Source organism: Lupinus angustifolius, chromosome LG18 (assembly GCF_001865875.1).
Source record: "Lupinus angustifolius cultivar Tanjil chromosome LG18, LupAngTanjil_v1.0, whole genome shotgun sequence".
Classification (NCBI taxonomy): domain Eukaryota; kingdom Viridiplantae; phylum Streptophyta; class Magnoliopsida; order Fabales; family Fabaceae; genus Lupinus; species Lupinus angustifolius.
This window is the reverse complement of record NC_032026.1, coordinates 7,477,907-7,488,367: the sequence shown is the minus strand read 5'-3', so window position 1 is coordinate 7,488,367 and position 10,461 is coordinate 7,477,907. Positions and strand designations below refer to the sequence as shown.

Genomic DNA, 10,461 nt, shown 5'->3' with positions numbered 1-10,461 from the left:
TGATATTATAAAATATATGTATATTATATTTGCATTATGCATAAACAAAGAAGCGACCCATACAAGTACACGGGTACACTGCTAGTTAGTTTATTAAAATTGTGACTCTTTTTTACATAATAAGCTTGTAGACTGCCCACGTCACTATGCTTGTAAGCGTTAATCAACATCTGACCACACAAAACAGGCTAATGAAGATGATGCTGGCAAAAAAAAAAGTGGACGGTTGTCTGTTTTGTCATTTAATAGTTGTGACCTAATAATGCTTCTAAATGGTACTACATCCAATATCCTATTATATTGTGTCACTTCATATTCTAGGAGATATGATTAGTCAAAATATATTTAATAATTAAATTTTTGATTGAAATATATATTTTTCAACCAATCATAACTCATAATATATGGAATACACAAAGTTAATCGATGCTTCTTCAAGATGGGTATTAATGTAGTTTCCGTTGCTAACACCAGAAAAAAGTTAATCCCTCTGTAAAATACTATAATATAATAACCTTATCATGTCCTATTTGTTACATTCTCTTATTTATTTAATAAAAAAATATTCTGATTTTTATTTTCATTTTATAATTTTGTATTAAGTATTAAAAATATCTTTTAAGAAAATGTTATAGTAGAATACAAAGAATTCAATGCATATTTTCATTTACCTTTGGGATTATATTTTCAAGTTAAGTTGTTTCTTGGAATCTTAAGTTGGTAAAGCAATTACTTTCACGTTACTTTGGAGCCTTTAAAATCATTTTAAGGAAAATTGTTAAAAAAAAAGGTTATAAAACATTCTTAGTTATAAATTAGGCTCCAAAACCTTAGACATTTAAGATTTGTACAATAGTATGTAATGTCCATGCCCCGGGATGAAAGAACTATTCATGCAGCTAGCTAGTTATAAGTCTTTTTTTTTTTTTTTTTGTATAAACAAGGATATCCCTTTTCTTATAGATAAGGAACTAATTCCTTACAAGATGTATGATTATCTCTCTCAATAAACATGTTTATAGGAATCGAACACTTTACATTTTGGTCTACCCCACTAGACCAATAGACCAATGACTCGTTGGTAAGTGATAAGTCATTTAACCCAACACTAGAATAGGAAACACAAATTAGTAGCAGACGCTCAAACTGCACAATCAACTTTATATAACCCTGGCTGAACAAACATAAAGTTGTATAGTTTGGACCCAAGTAATTCCTAGATGCTACTACTTTCTACCAGCAAAGAAATAAACTAGGTTAATACAGTGAAGGGGCAAAGAAAAAAAATATAAGGTTATTCCACAACAACATATATGATATGGACACAAACTACATTCATGAAGCCACCATGTACTGATAATGCTCATTGAACAGTTCCCTTAAACTGCATGGATAACACTGCCATTTATATTCGAACTACCACACGCGGTTGCCGCCGAAGTTGCATGAAAAGCTGACTGTCTAGAGGGTCCTTCTTCTTGAAGTTTTTGTTTCAATGTAGAGGGGCCAGAGTTACCAATAGTCTCTCCTAAACTCAGTTTGGACATGCCAACAAGTTCATCAACATTGAGAGGGCTTTTAGAATGTACTGCAGTTGGCTTCAGCACTTCATGCGTCTCCTCCTTCTTTACGGGCTCGGCTGGACTATACCCTGACCAATACGGCAGAGGAAATGGGAAAAAAGGAGGATAGTATGCAGGATACATCACTGGATAAGATGATTGTGAGTTATCATCAGGATTTGATGGTTCAGGGCCTGCAGGCTCGCCATCATTCGAGTTAGTCGAAACCATGGATTCGCACTCTTCATCGAGGGTAGGAGGACCAAGCAAGGGGTCATTGCCTTCTGTTTCAGCTTCAAACTGATTAGTAGACAAGAAATCATGCTCTACTATTGGAGCTTCGGCTGCCTGCAAAATCATGGAAAAATGAGAAGATTCCAAGGGAAAAGGGTGAGGTAAGTTAAATCTAATAAGGGATCTCAAAAAACCAGCACATGAGAACATAAAATGTTTACAGCTACCATAGAGCTATGATTTAATAAATAATGTAAACAAACATTATCCTGGAACACAGGTAATCAGTCAAGTCCTTCGTTGTCAAATGCACAGCAGAAGAAGAAAGAAATGGAAAGTTTTCACAAATTACAAATGACCATTGATTTTAACAGTTATAATTAAGATTTAAGAAGCTAGAACATGTCACCTATGAAGCACTAAAGCAGAGGCTGAGCACTGGACAAGAACAGAACAATGTCCGAAATAAAGACACAAACACACATATATGAGCAAGTCAAATGAAGTTAAATATGAGCAACATGACTAAAGATCTAAAATGAGAATCAGAATTTATATATTCATTTACTTAAAACATCCTGCTAGGATTTGCATTTCCCCGATGATAATGAGCTCAGGATTTATCATGTTGCCTAAAAAAAAGTATTGAAAACAAGATGGATTATACCTTTCAAGTTTCAACTCAATCTATTCATGTACAACCAAGAATTAAGAAAAAATATGATCTATTTAAAACCCTTGGAAAGTTGTTTTGAGAGAAGAAAAAAATATTTTTTTTAGATTTTTTAAAGAGTTGTCTCTTTCTAAGTGCCAAGCTATTTTGGAGTGTTGGCTGAGAGTCCAAGCTGCGTCCCAGACGAGCTCGAGGCGATAATTATTTTTTAATTGGACACCTAGTGAGCAGTGTCCAACATGTGTCCTATAGGTGCCAGAGAAGTGTTAGTGTCAAAAACATGTCCGACACTCTAACACCTAAATATGGAGAGGATTTCCATGCTTTATAGCATGTCACACAATCCCTGAAGGAAAGATTATTGGGCATGGACAGATTATATGCATCTCGGTGTCAAAGAATAACATATTTCATGCATAGTATTTGCAAATAAGAGTACAAACTTCATCAGCAACAATATCAAACAAGCTAGAACGCCTTTTCCTCCTAGACACATTGCTTTGCCTGACGAAATACTTCTGAGCATGACTGGCCACTTGAGTTGGTGTCCTAGATATAACATAGTTCCTTGAAATTCCACGCCAATCGCCTTTTCCCAGCTTCTGTAATCCAAGTAAAAACCTTCTATGTTCTTCCTCGGTCCATGGAACTCCTGCATAAAAATTAAGATAAGTTTCACCTAAAAAAGAAAGCATACAAGATATTCTGTGTTTGGGCATAAGTAGATCAGATATTGAAGTATTTTATGGACGTCGTCATTTAAGATCCATAAAGCCAGTAGAATTGGGCTAGGGGTGAAGTGCATGGGGACTTTGAATGAAGTCATAGATTCAAACTTCATGAATATCACTGTCCCCCAATAGAACATGATTTATGATAGAGAACTATGGCATCGTTCAATCCATGTAACCAACCCCACCTAGTAGGATATAGGATTAGTTGTTGTTGTTATACATAAAAAACTAAGTTGTCTGAAATGGCCTTGGTAACATGCTATATTTTCATCGGGTCAGACTCCTTATATTTATAATTTTATATAGAGAATATAGATGTGAGATATTATCCAATACAATTTGAATTTTATTTATTGAATTATTTAAGAATCAAATATTTTCTATAATCACACTTTCAACAAATAAATGCTTATACAAACGCATTTATAATTGTTAATATTCTACATATACACTCAAAAATCAATGTTAATATTGCACATATATGAATGGGAAATATAATGTTTCAATACATGATTTATTGATATTATAAAATATATGTATATTATATTTGCATTATGCATAAACAAAGAAGCGACCCATACAAGTACACGGGTACACTGCTAGTTAGTTTATTAAAATTGTGACTCTTTTTTACATAATAAGCTTGTAGACTGCCCACGTCACTATGCTTGTAAGCGTTAATCAACATCTGACCACACAAAACAGGCTAATGAAGATGATGCTGGCAAAAAAAAAAGTGGACGGTTGTCTGTTTTGTCATTTAATAGTTGTGACCTAATAATGCTTCTAAATGGTACTACATCCAATATCCTATTATATTGTGTCACTTCATATTCTAGGAGATATGATTAGTCAAAATATATTTAATAATTAAATTTTTGATTGAAATATATATTTTTCAACCAATCATAACTCATAATATATGGAATACACAAAGTTAATCGATGCTTCTTCAAGATGGGTATTAATGTAGTTTCCGTTGCTAACACCAGAAAAAAGTTAATCCCTCTGTAAAATACTATAATATAATAACCTTATCATGTCCTATTTGTTACATTCTCTTATTTATTTAATAAAAAAATATTCTGATTTTTATTTTCATTTTATAATTTTGTATTAAGTATTAAAAATATCTTTTAAGAAAATGTTATAGTAGAATACAAAGAATTCAATGCATATTTTCATTTACCTTTGGGATTATATTTTCAAGTTAAGTTGTTTCTTGGAATCTTAAGTTGGTAAAGCAATTACTTTCACGTTACTTTGGAGCCTTTAAAATCATTTTAAGGAAAATTGTTAAAAAAAAAGGTTATAAAACATTCTTAGTTATAAATTAGGCTCCAAAACCTTAGACATTTAAGATTTGTACAATAGTATGTAATGTCCATGCCCCGGGATGAAAGAACTATTCATGCAGCTAGCTAGTTATAAGTCTTTTTTTTTTTTTTTTTGTATAAACAAGGATATCCCTTTTCTTATAGATAAGGAACTAATTCCTTACAAGATGTATGATTATCTCTCTCAATAAACATGTTTATAGGAATCGAACACTTTACATTTTGGTCTACCCCACTAGACCAATAGACCAATGACTCGTTGGTAAGTGATAAGTCATTTAACCCAACACTAGAATAGGAAACACAAATTAGTAGCAGACGCTCAAACTGCACAATCAACTTTATATAACCCTGGCTGAACAAACATAAAGTTGTATAGTTTGGACCCAAGTAATTCCTAGATGCTACTACTTTCTACCAGCAAAGAAATAAACTAGGTTAATACAGTGAAGGGGCAAAGAAAAAAAATATAAGGTTATTCCACAACAACATATATGATATGGACACAAACTACATTCATGAAGCCACCATGTACTGATAATGCTCATTGAACAGTTCCCTTAAACTGCATGGATAACACTGCCATTTATATTCGAACTACCACACGCGGTTGCCGCCGAAGTTGCATGAAAAGCTGACTGTCTAGAGGGTCCTTCTTCTTGAAGTTTTTGTTTCAATGTAGAGGGGCCAGAGTTACCAATAGTCTCTCCTAAACTCAGTTTGGACATGCCAACAAGTTCATCAACATTGAGAGGGCTTTTAGAATGTACTGCAGTTGGCTTCAGCACTTCATGCGTCTCCTCCTTCTTTACGGGCTCGGCTGGACTATACCCTGACCAATACGGCAGAGGAAATGGGAAAAAAGGAGGATAGTATGCAGGATACATCACTGGATAAGATGATTGTGAGTTATCATCAGGATTTGATGGTTCAGGGCCTGCAGGCTCGCCATCATTCGAGTTAGTCGAAACCATGGATTCGCACTCTTCATCGAGGGTAGGAGGACCAAGCAAGGGGTCATTGCCTTCTGTTTCAGCTTCAAACTGATTAGTAGACAAGAAATCATGCTCTACTATTGGAGCTTCGGCTGCCTGCAAAATCATGGAAAAATGAGAAGATTCCAAGGGAAAAGGGTGAGGTAAGTTAAATCTAATAAGGGATCTCAAAAAACCAGCACATGAGAACATAAAATGTTTACAGCTACCATAGAGCTATGATTTAATAAATAATGTAAACAAACATTATCCTGGAACACAGGTAATCAGTCAAGTCCTTCGTTGTCAAATGCACAGCAGAAGAAGAAAGAAATGGAAAGTTTTCACAAATTACAAATGACCATTGATTTTAACAGTTATAATTAAGATTTAAGAAGCTAGAACATGTCACCTATGAAGCACTAAAGCAGAGGCTGAGCACTGGACAAGAACAGAACAATGTCCGAAATAAAGACACAAACACACATATATGAGCAAGTCAAATGAAGTTAAATATGAGCAACATGACTAAAGATCTAAAATGAGAATCAGAATTTATATATTCATTTACTTAAAACATCCTGCTAGGATTTGCATTTCCCCGATGATAATGAGCTCAGGATTTATCATGTTGCCTAAAAAAAAGTATTGAAAACAAGATGGATTATACCTTTCAAGTTTCAACTCAATCTATTCATGTACAACCAAGAATTAAGAAAAAATATGATCTATTTAAAACCCTTGGAAAGTTGTTTTGAGAGAAGAAAAAAATATTTTTTTTAGATTTTTTAAAGAGTTGTCTCTTTCTAAGTGCCAAGCTATTTTGGAGTGTTGGCTGAGAGTCCAAGCTGCGTCCCAGACGAGCTCGAGGCGATAATTATTTTTTAATTGGACACCTAGTGAGCAGTGTCCAACATGTGTCCTATAGGTGCCAGAGAAGTGTTAGTGTCAAAAACATGTCCGACACTCTAACACCTAAATATGGAGAGGATTTCCATGCTTTATAGCATGTCACACAATCCCTGAAGGAAAGATTATTGGGCATGGACAGATTATATGCATCTCGGTGTCAAAGAATAACATATTTCATGCATAGTATTTGCAAATAAGAGTACAAACTTCATCAGCAACAATATCAAACAAGCTAGAACGCCTTTTCCTCCTAGACACATTGCTTTGCCTGACGAAATACTTCTGAGCATGACTGGCCACTTGAGTTGGTGTCCTAGATATAACATAGTTCCTTGAAATTCCACGCCAATCGCCTTTTCCCAGCTTCTGTAATCCAAGTAAAAACCTTCTATGTTCTTCCTCGGTCCATGGAACTCCTGCATAAAAATTAAGATAAGTTTCACCTAAAAAAGAAAGCATACAAGATATTCTGTGTTTGGGCATAAGTAGATCAGATATTGAAGTATTTTATGGACGTCGTCATTTAAGATCCATAAAGCCAGTAGAATTGGGCTAGGGGTGAAGTGCATGGGGACTTTGAATGAAGTCATAGATTCAAACTTCATGAATATCACTGTCCCCCAATAGAACATGATTTATGATAGAGAACTATGGCATCGTTCAATCCATGTAACCAACCCCACCTAGTAGGATATAGGATTAGTTGTTGTTGTTATACATAAAAAACTAAGTTGTCTGAAATGGCCTTGGTAACATGCTATATTTTCATCGGGTCAGACTATTCAAAACTTGAACAGACTCCTTAGCAATTAGAACCTTCCTTGAGCAATATGAACTACTTTTTAAAAGCGGACTTGAGATTAATACAAGTTTCATGTGTATATCTTCGTTACACAACATTCAATATTGTTCAGATTCAAAAATTGTGCAGCCAAGCATACATATGTCATACAAGGGTTCCAATAATTCACTCATAAAACAATCTCTGATGAAATTATCATGTATCTTTTTCCTTGGTACTTGTTCTTTCGGCAACAAAACAACAACAAAATTATTGATTTTTGTACTAAAATCATAAATACAAAATCAAGGTTGGTTGGTTCAAGTGGCAAAAGGTAGGGTTGGCAATAAACCAAACCAACTCGACATTTGTTCAAAACTCGACTTATTATTTAGTTCGACAAACTTGTTCATGAACAAAATGAATCCAACTTGAGCTAAAGATTAAGCTCGTTAAATAAAGAGTTGAACTTGAGTCAAGTACAGTTCGACTTGTTAGGTTCATGAGCTGACTCGATTATATATATGTACAAAAATACTTATATATATATGTTTGTATATATATGTATGTATAGATATATATAGAGTACAATATTTATACACGGTCACTATAAAGATTTATACACAATTACTACACCATACATCAATAATTTGTATTACTTTTTTTAAAAAGTCAATGTTTACTAAAAATGAATGGTGGGTGATAGACTGATATTGTATAAATATTTTACACGCTCAGTGTATATATTTTCTTCTCACATATATATATATATATACATGTGTGTGTATGTTTGTATACATATAGAAAATCTTTAATTTTATACATGTTAAATAAATAATCATCATTCGAGCTGACAAACTAAATCAATCCAACTAATGAGTTGAACTAAACGGTTCACGAATTATTGACGAACCAAACCAATTCGAGTTGATGAGTCAAGTTGAACAGTTCGCGAACTTCAAATGAGCCAAATTCGAGCTTGAAACATAGTTTGTTTCAAACTCGAGTCGAGCAAATTCTTGTCGAGCTGAACCAAGTCGAACCCTCTCATTTCCAGCCCTAGCGAAAGGTTTGATCCCTTTAATCAAGGTCTAGGGTTCAAGTTCAGTACATGAAAAAACTAGGCACTGGATGAGTTTTGCCCGATTACATTAGTCTTCCCGGCTTTATTCTGATTAGTCGAAGTTCTAAGTGATTTCGAGTTACTCACTGTCTCCAAAAAAAAAATCCTAAACACACACTAATCCAAACTAAGATCACATAGTTAACCCAATATAACTGACTGTACCTAACTTGATCAACTTACGCAAAATATCACTTCCCAATTCTCAAACAAAGTAAAAATAAATTACATGCAATTTTCTCCTTAAACAAATAATAACACTGAACTAAACGAAAAACATAGATTTACATTTTTCACATCTAGGATGAAGAACCAACATTGGTTATCTCAATAACCTTTCAAGAGAAACTTATGTTAAGATAACTCCATATAAGAATATGGCTGAGCCAATGCTTACAAGGCTTAGACAACCCTCACCCTACGAGCTAGCTTTTGAGGTGAGTTAGGTATAATCACTCCAATAACTTATGAAATAAGCTCTTTTTTCTTATTTCAGAAGAAAAAAAACATATTGAATAAGCGTTAAGCTATGTACGAAACTAAAAATAAAAAAGTGCATGCAATATAGGATGAAGAATCAAACCTTTTTTTCTTTCACGGGAAGTAGAAGATGAGCCAGGAAGGAAATCCTCGGAAGCATAACCATCAGCAACGGCAGCAGCACCGTGATCAGTGGTTTCGACACCGGGAGAATTGGATCCAGCATAGTGAGAAAGATTGCCCATGCTGGCACTCTTACGGATCGAGCCATCAGTTAATCGAACCCCGAATAGCTTCACCCCTCGGTTCGGGCATGTACGAGAGTTGTGCCCATTGTGGCTGCAATGTGAGCATTTTCGGGTCATTGGTGTTTGGGATTTCGATTACAGGATCAGGGACATGTAATAAGGGGTTTCTGTCGATCTAATATCTAAACACATTTAGTATCATTTATCATGGTTAAATATGTGACTATTTATATTCAATCAATTATTTATATGGAATAATGTATATCTACATGAAGAAGTATTAAATATTATCTCCTCAAACTCATTCAATGACACACATTTGTAGATTTGAGGATATAGTTTCCCTTATTTACAAAAGAGAAGAAGAGGTATATACTAATAGTTGTAAAAAAATTCATATAACACAAAAATAGTAACATTTACTGATTAAATATTATAATTAAATAGCAAAAATGTTACATCATATACCACAAAATACAAAATACTAATATTTGCATATAAGAACATTAAATTTAAATAATACAAGTGTTATATCATACTATTGTGTCCCTTGTAGTACCTTGGTCCGGTGACTTGGTTGTTGGTGGTGTGTGTCTGTCACTCTGTCTAGTTCATAAGGAGAGAGATGGTTTAGAACGGAACATTATCCACTTATCTTCTTCTCTGAGAATAATCAGAGAGTAATACGTGATTACTTTCCCAATTATGTTCCTTAAATAAATAGTCCTCTTTTGTGATTTTGATGAAATTTCAGTTTTAAAATATTTTTTCTTTCTGCTTACCGTTTTAATCTCTTTTGTTTTATGTTATGGGTCAAACTGTTGTTTTCTTATATTAATAATATTAATGATCAAATATTCTTAATTAACGATATGGTTATTATTCTCTAACACCATATTACTCTGATATGATAGTAAAGCATATTCTCTGTTATGTTCTAATAAGTTTAAAGTTTTGATAATGAAATTTCTGTTTTATAATATTTTTTTCTTTCCACTTACCTTTTTAATATTTGTGATTGATGTAAAAGGGGAAGAAAGGAAATTTGTTTATATCATGGGTAAAAAAATTGTTTTTTTGTATTGATGATATAAATGATCAAATATTCTTTATTAATGATATTAACTATCATATTTTATCCCCTACTTTATTTTGCTCATAAAATATGGTTATTTATCGAGTTAACAAAATTATCCATAAACTACTATTCATTTAAATATAAGAAAATTAAATTCATCTATTAGAGTGATGAATATAAATAATTATAATCTGATAAATGTTTTAGTAATTGATTAATTTGAATCTATCATTTGATATTCAATCCGTCCAAAAAGTAAATTTTCTACATGTTCCGTTGTTTTTAATTTTATTCACCATCTAAATTCTTACTTTTTATAGTCTTT

General features: G+C 33.2%; 2 protein-coding genes across 2 annotated transcripts; both read right to left on the bottom strand.

The window, feature by feature from the left end:
- On the bottom strand, positions 1,083-3,436 carry LOC109332407 (transcription factor MYB1R1-like). The gene is made up of 2 exons (XM_019567381.1): positions 2,913-3,436; positions 1,083-1,910 (listed from the first exon to the last, which is right to left on the bottom strand). Exons 1-2 carry the CDS (start codon positions 3,186-3,188, stop codon positions 1,380-1,382), a joined length of 807 nt encoding a protein of 268 aa, XP_019422926.1. The 5' UTR covers positions 3,189-3,436; the 3' UTR covers positions 1,083-1,379.
- Positions 4,804-9,227, bottom strand: LOC109332374 (transcription factor MYB1R1-like). The gene is made up of 3 exons (XM_019567337.1): positions 8,914-9,227; positions 6,634-6,842; positions 4,804-5,631 (listed from the first exon to the last, which is right to left on the bottom strand). Exons 1-3 carry the CDS (start codon positions 9,173-9,175, stop codon positions 5,101-5,103), a joined length of 1,002 nt encoding a protein of 333 aa, XP_019422882.1. The 5' UTR covers positions 9,176-9,227; the 3' UTR covers positions 4,804-5,100.

Excerpts from the sequence above, each read along its gene's own strand:
- LOC109332407 (XM_019567381.1), bottom strand. The coding sequence starts at position 3,188 with ATGCCCAAACACAGAATATCTTGTATGCTTTCTTTTTTAGGTGAAACT. Across the intron at positions 1,911-2,912 it reads TTGATATTGTTGCTGATGAA|GCAGCCGAAGCTCCAATAGT; the intron begins GTTTGTACTCTT and ends ATGATTTTGCAG.
- LOC109332374 (XM_019567337.1), bottom strand. The coding sequence starts at position 9,175 with ATGACCCGAAAATGCTCACATTGCAGCCACAATGGGCACAACTCTCGT. Across the intron at positions 6,843-8,913 it reads TTCCCGTGAAAGAAAAAAAG|GAGTTCCATGGACCGAGGAA; the intron begins GTTTGATTCTTC and ends ATTTTTATGCAG. Across the intron at positions 5,632-6,633 it reads TTGATATTGTTGCTGATGAA|GCAGCCGAAGCTCCAATAGT; the intron begins GTTTGTACTCTT and ends ATGATTTTGCAG.